General features: G+C 41.5%; 1 protein-coding gene and 1 pseudogene across 2 annotated transcripts; both read left to right on the top strand.

Annotated features, from left to right (window-relative positions):
* On the top strand, positions 1-25,474 carry DHRS9 (dehydrogenase/reductase 9). Of its 2 annotated transcripts, none has more exons than XM_066279578.1 (5): positions 1-134; positions 13,899-14,266; positions 15,700-15,958; positions 19,777-19,940; positions 24,294-25,474. In XM_066279578.1, the coding sequence occupies exons 2-5, from the start codon at positions 13,954-13,956 to the stop codon at positions 24,515-24,517; spliced, it is 960 nt and encodes a 319-aa protein (XP_066135675.1). In that variant the 5' UTR covers positions 1-134; positions 13,899-13,953; the 3' UTR covers positions 24,518-25,474. The 2 variants fall into 2 exon arrangements, with proteins under 2 accessions (XP_066135675.1, XP_066135676.1); XM_066279579.1 differs by lacking the exon at positions 1-134 and adding an exon at positions 10,234-10,261.
* On the top strand, positions 8,726-9,228 carry LOC136338516 (V-type proton ATPase 16 kDa proteolipid subunit c-like; annotated as a pseudogene).

Raw genomic sequence — 25,474 nt, 5'->3', positions numbered from 1 at the left:
GAAGGCAGGCACCTCAGCTCAGGAGCATCAGCGAGGTCGGAGTGACGCAACTCTTCCTTCCCCAGCACACCGACAGACTGCAATCAGCCCAGCAAGTCACAACAGCTTCTGCGTCCCAATCCATCTTTAAAAAGGTAAGAGACGACTGAATTTTGTCATTTATTCCTTCCCTGCTCATGTCAATTTTCAAACTGTCTTTGATTTTTTTTCACTCTTACAGAATTAATTATGCGGTCTTTCATGCTGTGGTCAACTGTTGCTATAAAAAAATAATAAAAGTAATATGTTAGAAGGCAGTGATGGGCACTGGGTCCATCTCACCATAGGAGAGATCTCAGTGTCATCTGGGACCTTGCTTGAACTCTGCAGGTCTCTCTTGAATGTTCTTTAGACCCCACAATTACAATTAAATTTATGTCTAACTATTCTCTCTGTGACCATTCAGCTCCATCTGTGAATCTTATAATCAATTGGAAACTGGAGTGAGGAGGGGCTCCAAAAGGAGTAGGAATCTTAGCTGAGTCTCTTAGTGGAACAACACATTTGCTTCCAGCTGCAGGGCTGATCTTTGTCTACCTGCGTGACCCATAGTATCATACGTCAGTTTAGATGAATGCACGCACACACACAAAACTGAGTGAGAGTGCCTGCTAGGTCAGAAGAACACAGGGAAATTCCTTACAGTACACGTTTGATTCCTGGGTACTGGGATGACGGCAATAAACCTGCTTCAGATTTTACTCTCCATTTTATCATCCCGTGGTTGGTATTTTACCTGGAATACATTGGGCCAATGGTCCAGTCAAAATTTGTTTTCACTTGGACTTTTTTAAGAAAGAAAGTCAGGTTAGCGGTTATATTGCCACGTGATTTTAGTAGCCCTTGTTTAAGGTTTCAAATGGTGCTGTGATGCTTTTTCTCAATGGGCTGTTTTTTAGCAGTTGGGGGAAAAGTTTAAGTAAAACACATTTTTAAATTGAAAATTAATTTATGACTGTACAAATAATTCTGAAATGTCCTGCTATAGTATTTGCTCAAGGGTAAGAATTGTGCTTTATTTATCTTAGTCTCTCTTAGCATGTACTAGGTGTTCTCAAAATATCCTTGGCTAAATGCTATAGAAAATAAAATTGAAATGTTATGTTACCTTTGCATTGTATTTTTGAGGTTTGAAAACTGTGCCCAATTCCTAGAACAGTGATGGACAATCTTTTGAGCTTGGTGTATCAATCTTTTGAGCTTGGTGTGTCAAAACTCGCCAAAAAACCGAGCATAACTCGGATGGTGTGTCACTTTGAGGAAAAAAACCATAATTTCGTGATATTTATAGTTTAAATAACAAATATGTATAATTGTAATATATAACTGTATTTAATAAACCAAAAACTAATTATTTAACTTATCTGCTTAGTGACTTCTTTATTTATCTGTCAGTCAGTTTCTTTTGTTGGTCTTGATATTATTTAACTTGTGTGGGGTGCCGTGAACTAAGATAAGTGAGGGGGAGGGGGAATTCTTTAACCTGCTTATTAGTGACTTTTTTGTTGCTGAATTTCATTGGCTAAATCTTCAATTGAAGGTTGGTATTTTGTATACTTCAAGCCCAAGCAAGTGCTCAAGCTGGCAACCTCAGAGTCTCAAACCTGGGTCCTCCACATCCCAGTCCAACGCTCTATTCACTGTGCCACCTCCTGGTCAGGCTGTCAGTCTGTTTCTTTTGTTAGTTTTGATATTATTTAACGCTGAGAATAAGGTCTCACAAAAGTATGTAGAAGAAAAAATTGTGAGTAAAGCCATTGTTATATTTTTCAGGGTGCTAAAAGTGTCTGGTATGGTTCTAGGTACTCCAAATTTCCTGTTCGTAGTGGCACTCCTCTTGATTCTCCAAGTGGCACCTTTCCAGATTCTCAAGCTTTGACCTCATGTGTACAAACACCTGAGCCTCTGCAAGTTGCATCTTAGGTAAATTAAGATGGCTGCCGCTATTTCTAATGGCGGGAAATGGCACCCATAGCACAGGGCCTCACCTCTCCCAGCCTCCCCCTCACTTATCTCAGTAATGATGGTCAATTAGAAATCCACAACACCCCAGAACAGTAGGTTGGATGATGGTTGCTGATAATGGTGATCACTGGGCCTCCAGAGTTGTGACCCCCACGGTATTTTGCTGCTCCCTGCTCCGCTGGCTGGAAATTAGGTCAAAGATCCCCTAATGGCCTAACTGGAAGTCCCAGAACTAGACGCTCTGTGCCGGAGTTCTGTTGTTTTGTCCTACAGACCTCCGGCACAGAGTGTCTACACTACAGCAAATGTTTTATCCTCAGCTACTGCACCTGGCCGTGCAGGAGCCAAGGATAAAACATCCTTCTCGGCATGCAGCCCCATACTTCTCTGGTATGGGGCTGCGTGTCATGGAAAATGGCTACTCATGTCAGTGCTGACACACGTGTCATAGGTTCGCCATCATGGTCCTAGAACAAATTTTAATGTTTAAATACAAGAAAAAAAACTATCACATATCTTTCAAATGAGGAAAATGGGAATTGGTCTTAAAACTCATATAACAAATTTCACTTTCTTAAGATATCTTCTTTAAAAACTCAGATCGGGCCTGACCTGTGATGGCGCAGCGGATAAAGGGTCAACCTGGAATGCTGAGGTTGCTGGTTCGAAACCCTGGGCTTGCCTGGTCAAGGCACATATGAGAGTTGATGCTTCCTGCTCCTTCCCCACTTCTCTCTCTGTCTCTCTTCTCTCTGTCTCTCTTTCTTTGTCTCTCCCTCTCCTCTTTAAAAATGAATAAATAAAATAAAAAATTAAAAAAAAATTTTTAAAAACCCTCAGATCGTCTGCTCAAAAATAACTGCATTTGAAAGAAATATACTATTTGAAAGAACTTTCTGCATGTATATATAGCTTCTCTCTGTATTCTAAGATTTCTTTGAATCCTTGTAACTATAATAATATACAATATATAATATCTTCCAGTTAGCAAATTTTACTTAGTAACCATAAATAAAGTAACCATGGCTTTGACAATGATTCTTAACCTGCCAATACTTTAAGTAGGCATATTGGCAAAATAATAACCCTAGGAGGAACTGGGAATCATTATTAATAATTATGAATGTTATTGTGAATTACAATTTAAAAGTTTTGAAAGGAAGCAAAAGAGCCTGACCAGGCAGTGGCACAGTAGATAGAGCGTCAGACTGGGACACAGAGGACCCAGGCTCAAAACCCCAAGGTTGCCCGCTTGAGCTCAGGTTCACCAGCTTGAGCGCGGGGTCACTGGCTTGAGCGTGGGATCATAGACATTACCCATGATCACTGGCTTGAGCCCCAAGGCCACTGGCTTGAGCCAGGGGCCACTCGGTCTGCTGTAGCCCCTTGGTCAAGGCACATATAAGAAAGCAATCAATGAACAACTAAGGAACTGCAACGAAGAATTGATGCTTCTCATCTCTCTCCCTTCCTGTCTGTCTGTCCCCTTCTGTCCCTCTCTCAGTCTCTCCCTCTCTGCCTGGGTCACATTAAAAAAGGACACTTTTATATCCTTAGAACTAAAAAATGACAACCATAAAGCCATCACGCCTCCCCTGCATTAGTAGCAACAGGCATACCTCTGTGAGGTGACTGCGTGAGTCCTCAGTGAAAGCACGTACTTCTCCACACCACATGTCCCACTACACAAAGGGCACGGTGGGTGCCACAAACCACCGCTCGCCTGCAGCGAGGAAGGTTCAAGGGAAACGGACTTGGTGGAGGAGCGCCTTCATGCCATTGAGTGGGGGAATTTTATGTTCAGTGATAACGAATACTATCTCAACTATATCATAAGCAGCATCATAATCCTTATTACTGTTATTTTAATCAGACCTTCAAAGGAATGTTTACTGATTTATGTAAGTATATTCCATGTAGAACCTCTTGGCTCCATCTTAAATTTGTTTTTAGATTTCTGGGTGCCTAACTTAAACATTTTTTTCCCCACAGAAACATAATTCATTAGTCATCATCTGATTTGTGTCATTAGGCTGAAATGTCTGTTTTTATTTAAATAAAAGTACAGCAGAAATCTGTGAAATGTCAGTTGGGTTAAAAAAAATAAAGCAGAATTTCCTACTTCAATAAAAAGGTCACATAAAAGTGAATTCAAGCCCTGGCCGGTTGGCTTAGTGGTAGAGCGTCGGCCTGGCACGCAGGAGTCCTGAGTTCGATTTCTGGCAGGGCACACAAGAGAAGCACCCATCTGCTTCTCCACTCCTTCCCCTCTCCTTCTTCTCTGTCTCTCTCTTCCCCTCCCGCAGACAAGGCTCCATTGGAGCAAAAGTTGGCCTGGGCACTGAGGATGGCTCTGTGGCCTCTGCCTCAGGTGCTAGAATGGCTCTGGTCACAACAGAGCAATGCCCCAGATGGGCAGAGCATCGCCCCTGGTGGGCATGCCGGGTGGATCCCGGTCGGGCGCATGCGGGAGTCTGTCTGACTGCCTCCCTGTTTCCAACTTCAGAAAAAATACAAAAAAAATAAAAAATGAATTCAGTGTAAGCTGACCAGGTTTATGATGTTTAAGTACAAGAGACTTACATGTCTAAACTGCTGTCAGTATTAAGAAAGCTTGTGCAAAAAAACCTCAAAGAGAGAATATTTTAGAAAGCTATTGCTAAATGCTCTCTATTTAATTGTGGATAATAACTTAGTTGTTGATTCAACTTAGGCTGTGATTACAACAAATTAAAAGTAAGTAAAGATTCTACAAATTCCTATCAGTGTTGATTGGTTTTAGTATTGCTTTCTAAAACAAAGCCCTTCGTGGAGTTATATGGAAATAAAATCAAATGGTATAGAAAGAACTCTATGTTTCTTATAAAAATTATACCTCATAATTAGACTTGAGACATTATTTTCTGTTTTCTTTTTTAACTGTGTCTTGTATTTTTGTCGGGCAGAGGAAGATGGGTAAAAGAAGTGAAGTCATATATTTTAGATTTTTTATTAGGAAAAGAAAGCCAAAAGAGAAAATGAAAAGAAGCAGAAGTGAGCGAGGACAGCAATCAAGTTGCAGTATTTTCCTTTAGCTGCAGTCAGGCGGTTACTCTTAAGCATTCTACATGGCAAATGGAAGAGAAAATTAGTTCTCCTTTCTCTTTCCTTCTGAATCTTTGTGGCCTGGTGGAGAATTCTGAGAAAGTCTTTCCATTCCTCCTACTGACTGATACTGTGTCCATCTCTTTCCAGTTCTTCTCATCTTACAGTTTAGTTCAGAGATCAAAGTTTAGTTTTAGCCAATCTCTGGCAAATGACCTTGTTTATGATACCTGCCTTACTTGGCTTACAGAAGTAGTTTGCCAGTTAAATGAGATAAATATTACTTGGGCACTTTCCAAATTTTTTTTTTTGTATTTTTCTGAAGCTGGAAACGGAGAGAGACAGTCAGACAGACTCCTGCATGCGCCCGACCGGGTTCCACCCAGCACGCCCACCAGAGGTGACGCTCTGCCCACCAGGGGGCGATGCTCTGCCCCTCCGGGGTGTCGCTCTGCCATGACCAGAGCCACTCTAGCGCCTGGGGCAGAGGCCAAGGAGCCATCCCCAGCGCCCGGGCCATCTTTGCTCCAATGGAGCCTTGGCTGCGGGAGGGGAAGAGAGAGACAGAGAGGAAGGAGTGGGGGGGGGGTGGAGAAGCAAATGGACGCTTCTCCTATGTGCCCTGGCCGGGAATCGAACCCAGGTCCCCCCGCACGCCAGGCTGACACTCTACCGCTGAGCCAACCGGCCAGGGCCCAAAATTTTTTGAAGTTATCTAATTGGGAGTGTGATGATGATAATGGTGATGATGATGATGATGATTTTGCCCTGATAATTGAGAAGTCTCAAAGACTAATCCGGTTATCACCAGAATTCTGGGGTAGAGTGGAAACTTTTTTCTTCTCTTTCTCTTTTTCTTTTTTTCCTTCCATGACACATACTTGGTTAATGCCAAGTGTCACAAGGCACTGGTGGAGTGGAGAAGTGTTCACATAGCCCAGACTTCCCGAGTTGGGTAGGAATCCGGGTGGCACTGCAGCAGAGGATTAAAGCATGATAGTGGAATAGAGTGGCCTAGGTATCAGCTCCAGAAACGGCATTACAATCATAACTGGAGCCAATTAATCTGACTTTCTGAATTTGTTTCAGAAGGCTGCTGTGATAGTGGCCCTGGCCCTGGCTGCTGGCTTTACAGTTTCCTAATCTATAAAGTGGAGATAATTTTACTATAAGGTTTAAATGAGATAAACATTATTTACAGATTCCTAGCAGAGGGCCTAGAACATGTAAGCACTCAATACATCATAACTATCACTGTCATTCCTCCCTGACTTGGTCACCTGGAAACTCCAAGGACCATGAGGCCTGAGCTCCTAACCATGCCCAGATTTTTACTAGCAAAGTGACTAGTGTTTATTTTGGCTGAAGAAAACTTTCCACGGCCAGTTCATCCGGGGGTATGCCCTGAGTACTGCGCTGTCCTCATGCAGGTGCTCTGAGGCTGCAGATCTGCTTTCTCTTACTCTGTTCGCAGCCTTGCCTGTGCTTAGTCTCACAGCCACTAGGTTCTAAGAGGATTGTCACACACCAAGGCACTTATTCCCTTGAGCAGGAGATTTGTATCTCTACTAAGCAGTTTGTCATGAGATAAATGGAAAGACTCAGCATATAAGCAAATAACCCAAGCAGCTAAGGTTAGTGTCCTGAGTATCTGAATTTCTGAAACTAGGGAGTCATGTGTAGGTTACTACAGGGGCAGAATATGGTTGAGGCAGCCCTGTTGCTGTTACTCATTTACTTCTCAGTTAGTGAATCAGTGGGCTATCAATCGGCTTCCGTGCACAGGTCATGTTCCCAGTGACTCTGACCGAAGTCTGTTGCTCGGAGGTGGCATCATAGTTAAAATACTATTAGAGGTCAAATCTGTTGGTTTGTGCCTGATTTGGTCCAATGACCTAGAGGAATGTGAACCTTAGGGACTGAGGAAGAACCAGCGTTTTTGAACAATATTTGGGATAAGAACAGGCTTTGCAAAACTCTTGGTCAAGGTTGGCAGTGGCTTGAATGCAGGTTATAGCCTGGGACACCAGCTTCTGAAATGACCCTTCGCCCAGAGGTGAATCTTATTAAGACAACACGATTTAATATGAGCTCATCCTTAACAACTAAAAAGTTCCTCTCTGTTTGCTTGTTACCTATTTAAAATGGGTTTGGCTAAGGAAGGAGTAAGTTGAGGAGGGATGAAAAGGTTGAGAACAGAAACGAAGGGAGGAGAGGAGAGGGGAGGGGAGGGGAGGGGAGGGGAGGGGAGGAGAAGGAAAGAGGAAAGTTTGACTGCTTCAGTTTGAGTTTTTGTTTTTCTCCAGTAGCTGTGGAGGTGAACTTACCAGAAAGTAGAAGACAGAAAACTTGGTGGTCAAAGTCACTAGATTCTTTTTTGTTTGTTTGTTTTTTACAGAGACAGAGATAGGAACAGAGAAAGATGAGAAGCATCCATCAGTAGTTTTTCGTTGTGACACCTTAGTTGTTCATTGATTGCTTTCTCATATGTGCCTTGACCGCGGGCCTTCAGCAGACAGAGTAACCCCTTACTCGAGCCAGTGACCTTGGGTCCAAACTGGTGAGCTTTGCTCAAACCAAATGAGCCCACCCTCAAGCTAGAGATTTTGGGGTCTCAAACCTGGATCATCCGCATCCCAGTCCGACGCTCTATCCACTGCGCTACCACCTGGTCAGACAAATCCCCCATCCGCTAGATTCTGAAGTCCTAAAGTTCTTGCCTATTTTGTTGATGGGACTCAAAGTAATCCAATGAAGCCTCTTCTTAGAAAAAATTATTTTTTTTGCCTTGCCAAATTTTCAACTTATTTTGAAATAATTTAGAACTGATAGAAAAGTTAAAAAAGTAGAACAATCCAGATTTCCTACCTATTAACATTTTACCACATTTCGATTCCCATTCTCTAGTTATATACATATATGTGTGTTTTAATGTTTATTTATATATATTCTTATTATTTTCTGAACTGCTTGAATGCAAGTTGAAGACACAGTGCTACTTAATCTTTAAATACTTCAGTGTGTATTTCATAAAAAATAGAAAATTTTCAGCAGACTCACAGTAAATTATCAAAATTGGAAAACTAATATTCATGCAGTATTTTTTATTAGATCAACAGATCTTACTCAAATTTCACTAGTTAACTTAAGAATATTCTTTCTGGCAAAAGAAAAAAAAATTATTTTCTTGTCCAGGATCACATGTGGCATTGGGTTATCACATCTCTTTAGTCTCCATTTATCTGAAACAGTCCTCAGGCTTTCTTTTTCTTCATAACTTCAACATTTGTCAAAAATACAGGCCATCCTGACCAGGCAGAGGCGCAGTGGATAGAGCATCGGACTGGGATGTGGAGGACCCAGGTTCGAAACCCTGAGGTCGCCAGCTTAAGTGTAGGCTCATCTGGTTTGAGCAAAGCTCACCAGCTTGGACCCAAGGTCGCTGGCTCGAGCAAGGGGTTACTCAGTCTGCTGTAGCCCCATGGTCAAGGCACATATGAAAGCAATCAATGAACAACTAAAGTTAAAAAAGAATGCAGGCCATGTGAGCCTTCGCAGTGGTCTGGTCGCTCGCCTTGCTCTCGCTCCCCCAGCCCATCCGCCTCCTTTAGCCCATCCTCCCTCCCCATCCGCAGACATGTCCGAGATCAAGAGCGGACCGAGTACGCCTCCTTTTTCGCAGTCATGGGCGCCTCGGTCGCCATGGTCTTCAGCGCCCTGGGTACTGCCTATGGTACAGCCAAGAGTGGTATAGGCAATGCAGCCATGTCTGTCATGCGGCCAGAGCTGATCATGAAGTCCATCATCCCCGTGGTCATGGCTGGCATCATTGCCATCTACGTCCTGGTGGTGGCAGTCCTTATCGCCAACTCCCGGAATGAGGGCATCACAGTCTACAGGAGTTTCCTTCAGCTGGGCGCGGGCCTGAGTGTGGGCCTGAGTGGGCTGGCAGCCGGCTTTGCCGTTGGCATTGGGGGTAAGCCGGTGTGCGGGGCACTGCCCAGCAGCCCCGACTATTCGTGGGCATGATCCTGATCCTCATCTTCGCAGAGGTGCTGGGCCTCTGCGGGCTCCTCGTGGCCCTAATCCTCTCCACAAAGTAACCCCTTTCCAAGCCCACCAGCCACAAAATATGATGTAAAGACCACCCCTCTTCATTCCAGAATGAACAGCCTGACACCACACACACACACACACACACACACACACACACACACACACACGGGGCAGCTGACCCTCCCCCCAGGAGTTGGTCTTGTAAATGCGCAGTATCCTAGTGCCCATCGTCTGTTGCCCCCGCCCACCCCGTGCGGTGGACATCTGAGCCCACTCGTCACCCATCCCCCATCCCCAGTGAGGATGCTGGCTTCTGGCCATCACCATCCATTTACCTGCCGTAGAGTGCTCTGTGTATAAGGATGAATTCGAGTTGTCATTTTCACTGGATGTTTATTTATAAAGATTTGGCCTGTTTGCAAAAAAAAGAAAAGAAAAGAATACAGGCCATGTATCTGTAGAATTGGAAGATGTGTCCCACATGCGGTTAATATGCACAGGAATGCTCTGCATCCTTCCCAGGGTGGTATCTGGAACAGTCTTCAGTCTTTCTTTTCCTTCATGACTTTGAGGTCTTTGAAGAGTGTGCCATACCAGAAGCACATGATCTTGGTTTGTTTCATAACTAGTATTAATTTTTATTATATATATATACACACATATATATTATATGTACATATAAACTGTCTATATGTATATATATAATAAAAATTATATATACCATATTTTTCACTCCATAAGATGCACTCCCCCCCCCCCAAAAGTAGAGGGGAAAATGTCCATGTGTCTTATGGAGTGAAAAATACGGTACTTTATTAAATATTTTAACACACCATTTGGTTCAGAATTTTTTTTTCTTATTTTCCTCCTTAAAACCCTAGGTGTGTCTTATGGTCAGGTGCGTCTTATGGAGTGAAAAATGCAGTATATGTGTATATAGTCTATATATATATATATAATAAGGAAATTTAATATTTGTAAATTCAACTAGTATAGTGTTTTGCTTAAGTCTGGCCTTGACATATAATTAATGAATAACTAAATATTGAATGTATTTCCTGAATAGATTCTGTAAACTTCACTGCAATTCAAATCCCATGGAAATTATCTGAAAAAGGTAAGTACTCATGGGTTTAATGTGTCCCAGAGCAGAAATTGGAGACCTTCTGTACTGTCACATGTCACCAGAGACAAGTATAAGGGATATAAGAGTAAAACAATTACCTTACCTTTGTGAAGCCTTCTATGCTGCACTTTTACACATAAGTTGGTTCAGGTGGTTGTCTGTTGGACTTCTCCACTGTGAAATTACTATTGTTTTTTTTTTTTAATTAGCATGTATCTTATGGGAAGATTCTTTAAGATTTTATAGTTGTTTCTCATCAGAGTTTCACCGACTAGTTTTAACATCCATTGGTCAATCTTGCCTGAAAAAAAATTGATTCTATGTCAGTTGCCAAATGGTGCTTTTCTAATTCCATCATTCCTTTTATGCTTATCAATTGAAAAATCAGTTCTTCTTTAGAATGAGGCAAATAATGCGCCTTGCCAACTCAAAAGGCTGTTGAGAAGATCAAATGAGACTTCTGTGTAAAAGTGCAGTTGTAGAAGGCCTCGCATAGGTAAGCTTCTGTTTTACCATTACTCCCCTTACGCTTGCCCCTGGCAACACATGACAACATAGAAAGTCTCCACTCTCAGCTCTAGAACACATTAAATCCTAGGAGTATTTGTTCTTTTCAAGTATATAATTTCCGTGGAATTTGAATTGCAGTGAAATCTATAGAATCCATTCAGAGAATATATTCAATATTTAGTTATTCAATAATTATTTATCAAGACCAGGTTTAAGCAAAACACTATATTAATTGAATTTACAAATATAAAATTTTCTTAAAATACCTATACATGTAATTTTATAAAAGTTAGCTACATCTCCCCTAAATTATATATTTTTAACATATTTATATATTTAAGAAGGGGAAATTTTGGTGCATAGACATTAATTTGCAACAAATCAGTAACTCCTACACAAGAAAGATTTGGGGAAACTACACCAAATTATTAAACCAGGATAGTCTAAAAACTTCACTGCTTTAGAAATAACCACAGACACCACAGGAATCAACCAGTTTGCCCAAATCTATCATATTTTAGTATTTACCTCTAATTTTTCTCAGTTGACAATTCTTTTACCCTTTCTTTCTTTAGGTATAGATCTTTTAACAGGGAAAAAAAATGAGAACAGAACCTAAAATTTTCTTGAGAAATGAAAAAGATATGCTACATTGAGTTTTCTTAAATCTAAAATGATCTGTTTCTTATAAAGCAACAGAAACAAAGTTGTGCATATGTGTGTTCATGAGTATGTATATGTGTAATTCTATATGTGTGCGTGTTTGTTTCTTATTAGGGAAGAAATATTTACACACAGAAAAAATAAACTAGAAAAAATTGCCAAAATATTGATTCAAATGTGATAATCATTACTTTCTTTTAATTTTTTTCTGTATTCACTAAATATTTTGTACCATGAGCACAAGTCACTTTTACAAGCAGAAAAAAAGAGCAATTTTTAAAAACAGATCAAAGGAAAAGCTAGAAAATCATTATAAAAAAAAGAAAGCCCAAACAAAGTTTATAAAATTGTTTGACCTTGTAACTAGTTTGTGAACACAATGTTTATGAATAGCTATGATTCCGGAAGCATCCATGAGGCCTGAACTCTAACTCAGGGCCTATCTGTTCACTGTCCTCTATGAGGCACTCAAGGGTACATCCAGGTCAGCAGTGGGGCTAAGTGGGCCTCGGGCAAAGTGAGGAAACTTTCTGTGGCATGGGGGAAGGAAATAAAGTCTTTTTCACATGTGATGTTCTCTGTGGCCCCTCTCCCTCCCCCAGGAGAGAATGCCAATACAAACCCAGGGCTGCACCTGACCAGGCAGTGGTGCAGTGGATAGAGCATCCAACTGGGATGCGGAAGACCCAGGTTTGAGACCCCGAGGTCGCCAGCTTGAGCACAGGCTCATCTGGTTTGAGCAAAGTGAAGGTCGCTGGCTTGAGCAAGGGGTTGCTCGGTCTGCTGAAGGCCCACGGTCAAAGCACATCTGAGAAAGCAATCAATGAACAACTAAGGTGTCGCAACAAAAAACTAATGATTGATGCTTTTCATCTCTCTCTGTTCCTGTCTGTCTATCCCTATCTATCCCTCTCTCTGACTCTGTCTCTGAAAGAAAAAAAAAAAAAAAAAAAAACCAGGGCTGCTCCTGCGGGGAGTAGGGCCTGACACTCTCCTTCCTTGGGCTGCCCTATAGCTGTGAGTTAGGAGATCTGGGATGCCTTGATGCTCAGACCAGAGGCAAGCAAACAAATGCCCTTCAGTTCTTGTTCACTTCCTCCTACCAGATGGCTTGCTTTTCCCGGCCATCAGTGCCCACAGTAAACGTAAGAGTGTTGGCTCTTTGTAAATAACAGATATTGTATTATACAATATATGGCTTTTTTTTTTTTTTTGAGAGAGAGAGAGTCAGAAAGAGGGATAGACAGGGACAGACAGACAGGAATGGAGAGAGATGAGAAGCATCAATCATCAGTTTTTCGCTGCCGTTGCAACACCTTAGTTGTTCATTTATTGCTTTCTCATATGTGCCTTGACCGTGGCCCTTCAGCAGACCGAGTAACTCCTTGCTCCAGCCAGCAACCTTGGGTGCAAGGTGGTGAGCTTTTTGCTCAAGCCAGATGAGCCCACGCTCAAGCTGGCAACCTCGGGGTCTCGAACCTGGGTCCTGCAGGTCCCAGTCCAACGCTCTTATCCACTGTGCCACTGCCTGGTCAGGCAATATATGGCATTTTATATCCTAAGATAGTCTGAAGTGTTTCCCTGGGATACTTTTGATATTATACTTTTAAATTAATATTATCCTGATTCATCCACAACTATTAGTTTTATAGCCAAACCCTGTACAATAATTAGTGGAACTTTAAAGGTGACATATTCATTTAAATGGTCAAGGCTATAAAATTAATATAGAAGTGTTTCTTTAACATTTATTTTTAACCCCCTAAAATCGTGAGAGTTCTAAATTGCTGCAGGAAGTGTGCATGGAACATAACACTTTTCTTAAATTTTCTTTAAAAATGTGATTTATGCTAAAGGAAAATGCAGGCGCAGGCTTCCAAGGAATGAGGAAAGAAGCCCTCTGCCCACTGGTTTTAGGCCTGAGGTGTTGTAGCCCTGACAGAATTGTCTTCCAGGTCATTCTCTTACTCTTATTGTCAAAGCCTCGCAGTTTTAAAGCATGAATTTGCTTTACTTTGTTTTCTGTACGTGTGATTTTTTTCCTAACAGGAAGCTGAAATTGAGAGAGGACAGAATTGGAGAATTATCCATTCTGTTCTGGGATTCTGTTTCTTTCGCCATCATTTCTCTTTCAGTCTCTTCCCATTCATCTCCCCCTCTCTCGGTGAACTCACTGGGGACCTCGCACATTAAAACTCTCTGTATGGGTTTTAATGGTCTCAGAGTAGGCTCTCACCCTTTCTCTCTCTTTTCCATTTGCTGTTTCTGGTTAGATATTGCATTACTTTAGAGGAATGGTTTAGCACTTAAATGGACATCTTCCCAACAAAGTAAGAGTTATTTTTAAAACTATTTATCCACTCTAGTGCATTAAAATAGCTCAAGTTCATCAATCCTGGGTTATAATGTTTTGATGGTTCTAATTTGAATTTTCTTTCTAATTTTGCACACTCAGGACAACAGCTTGTTATATTGCTCCAGAAAGAAGTGACCTTGTATATAAGAAAACAATGCTCTTTTGGGTGTCAGCCCTCCTGATCATTTGTGGTTTTCTATGGAATTATAAAAGACAACTAAAGATTGCAGACATCACTGATAAGTATATTTTCATTACTGGGTGTGACACGGGCTTTGGAAACTTGGCAGCCAGAACTTTCGATGGAAAAGGATTTCATGTCATTGCTGCCTGTCTGACCGAATCAGGATCGACAGCTTTGAAGGCAGATTCCTCAGAGAGGCTTCGCACTGTGCTTCTGGATGTAACTGACCCTGAGAATGTCAAGAGGACTGCCCAGTGGGTGAAGAACCAAGTAGGGGAAAGAGGTGAATGACACGGGGAAGGGGAGAACAGAAGGGGTGCTGCGATACAACCAGAGCTCAGTAAAATGTGTTTGAATATTAAGTTGCCTTTTGAGAAAATGTCTCTGAAATACCAACTATACACTGGAAAAGACTGGAGAAATCTTAGGGTAGCCCCTGATTCATTCTTGGTTGCAAACTCTCTGTGCGCATAAGGGACGCAGCCCAAGTTATCCTCACTCTTAGATCACAATGGGTGAGATCAGAACTGAGAAAGGAGTGTGACTTTTCCTGGTCTTGCCCCTGGGAAGTACTGCTCTTGCCACATACACAGCAAAGGAACTTGGGGCTCAAATCTACAGGAGAGTATGGGAACAGTCCCCAAATTACCATTGATACCTGAGACCTGCCTCTCACTACAAAGACCTTACACATTTTCAATAGGAAATGTAGAAAATGACCTCAGATTTTGAGTATAGGTATCAGAATTTGAGTATAGGCATGGTAACTACTCGGTGAGCCACTGTACCTCGTTCTGAATTAGATTCTGCTAAGATGGCATTATTCTGAACTAAAGGACTTTTATTGACTTGAATAAAATTTAAAATATTCTCATGGGCCCTGGCCAGTTTGCTCAGTGGATAGAGTGTCAACCTGGCATATTGACATCCCAGGTTTGATTTCTGGTCAGGGCACACAAAAGAATGACCATCTGCTTTTCTTCCCTTCCCTCTCCCTCTTCTCTCTCTCTTCCCCTCTCATAGCTAGTGGCTCAACTGGTTCCATTGTCATCCCAAATGCTCAGGATAGCTCAGTTGGTCCAAGCATCAGCCTCCAGCACTGAGGATAGTTCAGTGGATTTGAGCATCAGCCCCAGACAGTGGTTGCCAAGTAGATCTCCCCTCCTCAAAAAGAAAAATAAATTTTCAAAAATTTTCATCATATAGTTAAGAGTCTGATCCTCAAAACCAATGGTTTGATAAGGCTCTAGATAATTTTTAAAACTTGAATTCCATACAACTTTGCACATATTAAATGTCTCCCAGCATAAAAAGATCAAATGAATGATGGAATTTTTTACCCAAAATAAATGTGCAGTAGATTGTGTTGCTCTTTGTCCACATAGAACAGTTTATCAATATTCTCCGACCTTGCCATTTAACAAGGGAAGAAAAGTAGAATAATTTACTTTACATCTAAAATTAAAAACCAAAAAGTCTCACTGAGTCTCAGTATTTGACATTCAGAACCAGAAAATAAAATAACTGTGATACTGGCTTCCAATAGCAGAACTACAACTATTTCAGTTTGACTTTCTGCTATCACTTCCCCAAACTGGAAAGTATTTCAAAGCAAGAATATAACCAGAGGAAGTCGTGACACCATTGTGAAGCAGAGGCAATATTTCTATGAAGCATGCTCTACCACCTCTCCTTTCCTTCCTTCCTCTGTTCTAGGTCTCTGGGGTCTGATCAATAATGCTGGTGTTCTCGGCGTGTTGGCTCCCACCGACTGGCTGACGGTGGAGGACTACAGAGAGCCTGTAGAAGTGAACCTGTTTGGACTCATCAGTGTGACGTTAAATATGCTTCCCTTGGTGAAGAAAGCTCGAGGGAGGATTATCAACGTCTCCAGCATTGGGGGCCGTCTTGCATTTGGTGGAGGAGGCTATACTCCATCCAAATATGCAGTAGAAGGCTTCAATGATAGCTTAAGGTAAAGCAAAACTGATATATTAGAAAATGCTAGTTGCTAACATTTATTGAATGTTTGTTATGTGCCAGACACTTTATTTAATGCTTTAAAGTATTCCTAATTTATAGATGATCACACCACTTTACTGTGTGTTATCAGAGAACCCCAGAGCTCAAAACAAAGGACCAACTTAGCAAATAAACACCCCAGCTCAATGCCCCCAAGCATGGATTTCTTTGAGTTCATAATGTTGGAGATTTCCTGGCCTTCTTGAATCTGTAGGTTTATGTCTACTGCAAGATTTGGGGACTTTGCAGACATCATTTCTTCAAACACTTTTTTTTTTTTTTTTGCAATTCACTTTCTCTTCTCCTTCTGAGACTCTATAACACAACTGTTAGAACTTCTGGTTTTATCCCACAGATCCATAGGTTTTCTTCACTTTTTCTATTACTTTTTCTTCACTATATAGATCATTTCTAGAGATCTATCTTCAAATGCACTAACTTTCATTCATTTCCATTCCTCTTATGAGTCTAAACAATAAATATTTTATTTTGATTATTGTATTTTTCTAGTGGTTTGGTGTTACTTCAAAATATGGTCTTTTTTCCTACTTCACCTACTAACATCTGTATTTTAGACTTTTCAAATAGCTGCTCCATGCATCCTGTTCGGGTTTTGTAGCTATATTCAGTGGGAGAAATGGGGGAAGAGGGATACTTAATATATTTCACTTGGAATCAAAAGTTATCATATGAGTTCAAAGCCCCTTAATTGCAAGAGGTTGTATTAGTCAAGGTTCTGGTAGGAAATATAGATATATTAAAATTAGGTAAATTGAGCGAAATTTCCTTAAAGGACTATTGGCAAATGTTGGAGTCGTGTAGGAAAATCCCAAAGGACAGTGTAATATCTAGGGATTAATGATAATGGAGGCATCTCTCTCCACAGGACTAAAGAGAGAACACAGGGAAGTTTCCAGAACCATGATATCTAAAGACTGCCATCTTCAATTGAGAGATTAATCAGTGTCAACATTGCAAAAGAAAAAACTAGCCCAACCTTTTCCCATCACTTCCTCTGATCTCCTTTGGTACTCCCAATTGACTATACTCAACAGAAGCCTTAATATAGTTTATACAAACAGGACTCCCAAGATGGAGTTCAGAAAGAAAGGTAGAGGAAACCAGAACAAATAGAAAGTGTGTGTATGTATATATATATATATATATATATATATATATATATATCACTGCATGTGCTGTGATAGGCAAGACAAAAGGTGAAATTACATACAGGGGATCCTCGGGTTACGACAGTCTTGACATATGATGTTTCAAATTTATGACGCTCATCCCCATAAAAACTTTTAAAATTTTGAGATGTGAGTGTTTTGCCTTATGCCGCTAGCATTGTATTTATGAACTATGTGGGCGAACTAGCTTGATTGCACAGAGGAAGAATATGCAGTAACGCAGCATATAAGTGAGGGAGTTGACGTCTCCAGGTATGCTTACCTATGCCATCTGGGACTGTTAAAAGCGCAAGTGTTCCGTTTGAGTTAGGCGAGGGTGTGTTTCAACTTACACCAAAATTCAGGTTACGACACTGTCATAGGAACAAACCTGTGTCGTAACCCGAAGACCCCCTATATAATCTTTTCTTCAATTCATCCATTTACTTATTCAACTAGTATTATTGAAGGCACGTGTTAGAGTTATGATCTATACTGTGGATCTATGTTTAGCTTACTAATAAAAGGTTAGCTTACTCTAATGAAATTAATAGAGATAGAGCAACTCCATTTTACCATCTCACCAAGCTGCCAGGTTTGATTCTTCCAGGAAATAGACATGATAATGTCAGAACAATACTTCTTAAATGTTAATGTGCATATGAATCACCTTGATTTTTTCAAAATGCAGATTCTTTTTTGTTTTGTTTTTTGTTTTTTTTACAGAGACAGAGACAGAGTCAGAGAGAGGGATAGACAGGGACAGACAGACAGGAATGGAAAGATGAGAAGCATCAATCATTAGTTTTTCGTTGCGTGTTGCAACACCTTAGTTGTTCATTGATTGCTTTCTCATATGTGCCTTGACCGCGGGCCTTCAGCAGACCGAGTAACCCCCTTGCTCTAGCCAGCAACCTTGGGCTCAAGCTGGTGAGCTTTTGCTCAAGATGAGCCAGTGCTCAAGCTGGTGATCTCGGGGTCTCAAACCTGGGTCCTTGGCATCCCTGTCTGACACTCTATCCACTGCGCCACTGCCTGGTCAGGCTCAAATGCAGATTCTGATTCAATGGGTTTGGGTGGGTCCTGAGTTTCTGCATTTATAACAAGCACCCAAGTGCTGCCCATGGTTCAGGGATTATAGTTTGCATAACAAGGTCATGAACAACCTCCATTAGTCTCCTTGGTTGCCCTTTGGTTCCACTCTTTCAGCAACAGTATCATAATAAAATTTTAATGTACTTAGAGATTTACTTACTTTTACGAAGATATTTCAACTGAAGTGTTGTGGGATTGCAATGCAGCTATGCTATGCCTGAAATTAACCAATAGAGTGTTTATATATTTCTAAATCATGGAACTAGTGATGGAAACGGTATTGTGCATGCAGATCACAGTCCAGTGGCCACCCCAGGAGGTTTCAGGGAAGCAGTCCTATTAGGAGAGAGTTAGGGCTCTTTAAAGCTGTATTTGCCCAGCATTATACAGGTTGCATTCTGGTTAGGTTTCAGGGCAGCAGTCCTATTAGGAGAGGGTTAGGGCTCTTTAAAGCTGTATTTGCCCAGCATTATACAGGTTGCATTCTGGTTTTACTCACCTGGAAAAGTGAGTTGGGTGACTGAAAGCCGTTTGTCCCAGAGTATGTTATTTTCATGAGTAGGTGGGAAAAAATGTCTTCCCAAATACCCCTTCAGCACTGTTACTTCTCAAATCCAAAGGAGATCAGATGCTAGGTGAGAAAAACACAAGCTGAAAACGAACCTTTTTTATCTTAACAAAAGGAACACACCTTTCAAATTTTCAAAGTCAAGCTGATTTCCGTTTTTGTAAAATATACTTCAAACTAAACAATAAGTGTGTTGTGTTGTTAGAAAACAGAACCTAAGAAAAGGTAAATCACCTTTCAGGTTACTAGTAGAGTTCCTAAAAAGTCTTATGGAAGAGTCTTCTGTAAAATGAATAATTACTTCCTTATATATTCTTAGTAGAAATATGAATTAAATATAGAAAATAATTATTCATACAGTGATTTGCCATTCTTTGAGTTGCTTTAAAGAAAGAGGGACCATGATTTCTCCAAAACCCTGTTGCCCAGGAAATACATAAACTTTTGGTTTTCTGCAGTGACATGACTAAAGAATTTGCTGGGGGGCACAGGAACAGATTAGTCAAGTCAGGGACTGTCACATTAATGTCTCTCAACATATCCTCATTCATGCCGCAATCTCTTCACATTCCTAGAATGGAGGTAAACTTGTCCATCCAGGCCAGTCATCAGTCAATTTCATCATAAGATACCTTAAGTTCTGAAAAGAAATATGTCCTTAGCCCAAATGTTTGTCGATTCAATGAGTATGGCTTAGGGGAACACTGGGTGAGAGGTGGGTCTATCCAGGTCTTTTTCCTCTTCTGTCACTAAACCAGCCCTCACTTATCACCCTGACGTTCAACTCTGCAGACAGAGAGGGTAGAACAAGATGCTCCTCTTCAATGCACCTAATTCTGTGATTCTATGAAAAGACTCACAAGATAAAAGTCACAAACATTCTTCAAATAAACCCTCCATTAAACATCATTGATGAGTGTTTTTTTTTCTTTTCCACAGACGGGACATGAAAGCATTCGGTGTACACGTCTCTTGCATCGAACCAGGATTGTTCAAAACAGGGTTATCAGATCCAGTAAAGACTGCTGAAAAAAAGCTTGCCATTTGGAAGTATCTGTCTCCAGATATCAAACAACAATATGGAGAACGTTACATTGAAAAAAGTGAGTTCTGGAGTAGACTCAAGGTCCTCTGGGATTCATTGTCATAAGCAGCATGACAGAGTCTCAAACGTAAATGAAAGAATAAGGTTCTCATAGGAATAAGGTTCTCATAGTAATAAGGATCTTAAATATGGATCAGGTACTCCTATTAATTTCAGTATCATCGCTTGCTTCTCTGAGCAGTTACTAAGTGCCAGGTTCTATACTAAATACCTTATAAATAATGTATATCATTTGCTCCTCAAAAAAACTATCAATATATGAGTATTTAGCAGAGGCTAGGGAAAGTGAACACTAGAGCCCATGGTCTTCACAAAACTCCTCATTTCGGTAAACCCCAACCAAGCACTCAACATTATTCCAGGACTTATGGAGGTTGCATATTATAAAGACTTAATCTCTGGCTTTTCACCAGCTTATAACCTAGTTGATAACAAAAAGTAACCAAGTGAGACTGTACAACAGTGAGTCTGTACAGCATGAAGAAAATCAGCTCTTTACTTCGAGGTAACACAGCAGCCCAGAAGGGTGCTGGACGGTGTGGTCTCTAATTGCACAAGGAATTCAGACAAGGAAAAAAAATGCTGGTTAAGAAGCCTTTATGGGACAGGTCAGGACTAAATAATGCTTAAAAGACAGGATGGAATTATTTGGATAAAAGCCTTCTGGAACAGGAATGCATGGGAAGTGGACATAGAAGAAGTGACGTAAGTCTGGAGATTGAGTCAGGGATGGAGGAATAATGATAGTAAGACCAGACTATGATGACTAACGTATAGTGATCATTTACTACATACTTGTCACCACTGTAAGAGCTTTACATGAATTCCTTTATGCAAAATGCTTAAATAATAAATAAAATGCCTAAATAAACTCTATGAAGTAGATACCACCTTAAATTTATAAAAATAGAGGCACAGAAAATTAACTTGATCAAAGTTGTATAGCTGGTAAGTAGAAGCACTGGATTTGAACCCAGGTCACCTGACTTTTCCCTTTATTTGGGGGCACCACATTATAATATCAACAGACACTAAGGAGCTGGTTAAACTTTCTGTATCAGAGCCTCACTTCCATCTCAAACTTCCTGGCCCTGTTAAAGTTTACTTGATATTCTTTAAACACTCACTAAACTCCTGCTTTGAGCTGAACAGGGCCCCACCTCCCACTGTGTCACTCTATTCCTCCAAACTGTAATCTTGCCTCTTCATCAGTAGGCTTGGTAAAACAGTCAACTGGGGCAAGGTTCAAGGCCAGGAATTCACAAGGTGGAACCAAGACAAGTCAGATCCACCTAGGGAAGTTTCTAGAATGACTGACTTCCCCCAACCACCCCACCCACTACACACAGAGAGAGGCAGAGAGACTGAGACAGAGACACAAGCATATATATCAACTAGAATATCTGGTTTGACAAATTGACATATCACTATAGGTTTAAAACCACTCCATTAAATACTGTTTCTCACTCACCAACTCTGAAGGTTCTAAGTAGATTCAGAAACAAAATCCTCATTTAAAAGAGCGTGTAAAGCCAGTAGCCGCGGCCACTATCACAGCCGCCTAGCCCATGCAGGTTTGCATTTGATTCAGACAGACAGTAATGAAACAACAATGAAAGAACTGGTGGGCCATTAGCTTTAATCCTAGCTTGCACCCAGTGGGCAAGAAATACACACAGTGGAAAAACACTTCCCTTTCCATTCAGGGATCCCAAAGCCACTGACTTATCTGAGTTTCCTAGAATCAAAGTTTTCTACCTCACCAGCTTTATTCACCTCTATTCCCCATCTCCTTCTCTCTGCACAAACTCTGCACAAACTGGCTTCTCCTTCAGTATTCTGCCATCTTGGCTGTTTCTCCTCTACTCCACATGGCCTTTCTTTGCCCCGCCCCCGCATGGGCTCCTCTGCCCCATTTTATAGTGTAGAAATCAAAACCTTTAATCCAACATACAAACAAGGAAGTCTCTGATACAAAGTCACTTAGGGTGGGAAAGGCTTAGTCTTAAAACTAAGCCTTAGGCTATAACGACTTTGCTGGCTTACAGCCTGTCTCCCATACCCAATGCAAACTATAAGCGAGCAAACATATATATCATATTTATAAACTTATTTGACCAACAGAGCTTTTTCTATTTGATATTGACCTTAATATTTTCCCCTCCTGCAGCCGAGGCTCCATTGGAGCAAGGATGGCCCGGGCGCTGGGGATGGCTCCTTGGCCTCTGCCCCAGGCGCTAGAGTGGCTCTGGTCGCAACAGAGCGATGCCCCGGAGGGGCAGAGCATCGTCCCCTGGTGGGCAGAGCGTCGCCCCCTGGTGGGTGGGCCGGGTGGATCCCGGTCGGGCGCATGCGGGAGTCTGTCTGACTGTCTCTCCCCATTTCCAGCTTCAGAAAAATACAAAAAAAAAAAAAAAAAAAAAAAGAACACTGAGGTCACAGGCTGGAGTGTAAGACCCCAGACATTGCAGACCCCCCTCTCCTCTGCATTCTTCTGGTTTCTCCTCCTTCAGCACATTTAAGCTCACCTTTCTTCATATCCCAGGCTGGAGTAATAGAAGTTTAAAATAGCCACTAAGACTCATTAGGTAACCTCATTTAAGCTCTTTGAACAACTGTGGCTACTGGGGTCTGAAGTTGAAAGGAAGGTTTAAAATACTCGATTTCCCTTGAGAAAACATAACTCAGGTATGCTTTAAGATCACAAGTCATTACCAATCCCTTGATAAAAACAGTTGCCTCTTCAAAAGTTATCTTAGGTCATTACTCAAACACTTCATTTGTCTGAAAACCAGGATGTCTTAAGCTTCCTGAGTCAAAGGCTTTCGGGTGACGATTCTCTCTTTATTCACTGGATCGCAGAGGCACGTGGAAATGAGTGCACGTACATACATGCGCAGCCACAAATGCATACCCACATTTTTTATGAAGATAATACTGCCTCAAAACAAAGTCAAATCAAACCCGTAACTTCCTGGGCTCAGGAGCCGCATAGATGTTATGAAGTACCCTTTACTTACTGTTTTGAAGTAATGTGTCTGAAAGTTTGGTCTCTGGACCAGGGTCATCAGCATCACATGGAAACTTGATAGAAATGCAAATTATTGGGCTTCACTTTACACTGCTGGAGGGGGGACCCAGCAATCTGGGCTTTAACAAGCCCTCTAGGAAATTCTGCTACCCACTCAAGTTTTTTTGTTTGTTTATTTAGAAAATTAAATTTAACAGAGCAACATTGGTCAACAAGTGTACATAGATTTTGGGCAAACATCTCCACATCATTTGAACAGTCAATTATGTTGTATAGCCATCACTCAAAGTCAAATCATCCTCCTCACCTTATATTTATCCATCTTTATACCCTTCCCATAAGCTCCTTCCCTCTCCTCCTCCTCCCTCCCCCTCCTCCTGGTAACCACTGCACTCTTACCTATGTCCATAAGTCTCAGTTTTATATCCCACCTATGTATGGAATCATATAGTTTTTAGCTTTTTCTGATTTACTTATTTCACTCAGTATAATGTTCTCAAGGTCCATCCATGTTGTAAATGATACTATGTCATCATTTTTTATGGCTGAATAGTATTCCATTGTATATGTGTACCACATCTTCTTTACAGAATCCTCTATCAAGGGACACTTTGGTTGTTTCCATGTCTTGATCACTGTGAATAATGCTGTGATGAACATGGGGGTACATGTGTCTTTACATATCAATATTTTTGAGTTTTGGGGGTAGATACTCCCTCAAGTTTGAGACCCAGTGGTCTAAAGAAAACATTGCGGGTCCTGGCCGGTTGGCTCAGTGGTAGAGTGTCGGCCTGGCGTGCAGGAGTCCCGGGTTCGATTCCTGGCCAGGGCACACAGGAGAGGCGCCCATCTGCTTCTCCACCCCTCCCCCTCTCCTTCCTCTCTCTCTCTTCCCCTCCCACAGCCAAGGCTCCATTGGAGCAGAGTTGGTCCGGACACTGAGGATGGCTCTATGGCCTCTGCCTCAGGCGCTAGAATGGCTCTGGTTGCAACAGAGTGATGCCCCAGATGGGCAGAGCATTGCCCCCTGGTGGGCATGCCAGGTGGATCCCAGTCAGGCACATGCAGGAGTCTGTCTGACTGCCTCCCCGTTTCCAACTTCAGAAAAATACAAATTAAAAAAAAAAAAAAAGATTTAAAAAAAGAAAACATCGCTGCCTCCTCTTCTGAGAAACAAATAGAAATCCATCACAATGAGCCTCAATTATAATGGCAAATTTAAAATTCCCACCTCTGCATCTTCTCCTTTGCATCCTAACAGCCACATACTCTTTTTCACTTTTTGCCAAAAAGTAAATATGCTTTTTTCTCTTTTTACAGGTCTAGACAAACTGAAAGGCACCAAATCCTTTGCAAACGTGGACCTCTCTCTGGTGGTGGAGTGCATGGACCATGCTCTCACAAGCCTCTTCCCTAAGACCCGCTATGTTGCTGGAAAAGATGCCAAGACTTTCTGGATACCTCTGTCTCACATGCCAGCAGTTTTGCAAGACTTCTTATTGTTGAAACGGAAAGTAGAGCTGGCTAATCCCAAGGCAGTGTGATTCAACTGACCACAAATGTCTACCCCAGACTATGAGTTTGGCTGATATCAAGGACACATCTCCTTTTTGATCTCTTTTCTTACCCAGTCCAACCTGGGCTCTTTTTGATCATGCTCCTTTTGATAAATGAGGGGGTCCCACCATTTCTAGTGATGTCCCAGAGTTCCTTGTCAAACCTTCCTTGAAAATAAGGGCAGAGATGGTATATCACAAAGAAGGGCAGGCATGGTACCTGCCCAATATGTAGGTTTTGCCTGCTTGGTGTAATGAAAGGGAAATTGGGAGGCTTTCCCATCCAAAATAATGTTCACCACAGTTTATTCTATGCTTCTCCCCACACCCCATTCCTGAATGTTAAATATTTGTTTCTTATTAAAATTTCAGAGATAAGTAGAATACTTTCTGTGGGTCAAATAAGTTTGCAAATATGATGTATATGTTTGCTCGCTTATAGTTTGTATTGGGTGTGGGAGACAGGCTGTAAGCAGGCCGGGTCCTTATAACCTAAGGCTTAGTTTTAAGACTAAGTTTTTCCCCACACCCTTGACTGTTTCATGATAGGGGGTGGTGCACTCTCATGAGGAATCCCATTATGCCTCAGATAAGTGACTTTGTATCAGAGACTTCCTTGTTTGTATATTGGATTAAAGGTTTTGATTTCTACACTATAAAATGGGGCAGATGAGCCCATGTGGGGGTGGGGCAGAGAAAGGCCACGTGGAGGAGAGGCAGAGTACTGAAGGAGAAGCCAGTTTGTGCAGAGAGAAGGAGATGGGGAACAGAGATGAATAAGGCTGGTGAGGTAGAAATCTTTGATTCTAGGAAACTCGGATAAGTCGGTGTCTTTGGGAGCCCTGAATGGAAAGGGAAGTGTTTTTCCACTGTGTGTATTTCTTGCCCTCTGGGTGCAAGGTAGGATTAAAGCTAATGACCCACCAGTTCTTGGCTCCATTGTTT

Source organism: Saccopteryx bilineata, chromosome 5, assembly GCF_036850765.1.
Source record: "Saccopteryx bilineata isolate mSacBil1 chromosome 5, mSacBil1_pri_phased_curated, whole genome shotgun sequence".
In the NCBI taxonomy this organism is placed as follows: Eukaryota; Metazoa; Chordata; class Mammalia; order Chiroptera; family Emballonuridae; genus Saccopteryx; species Saccopteryx bilineata.
Note: the sequence above shows the minus strand (reverse complement) of the source record. Positions and strands in the feature narration are given on the sequence as shown.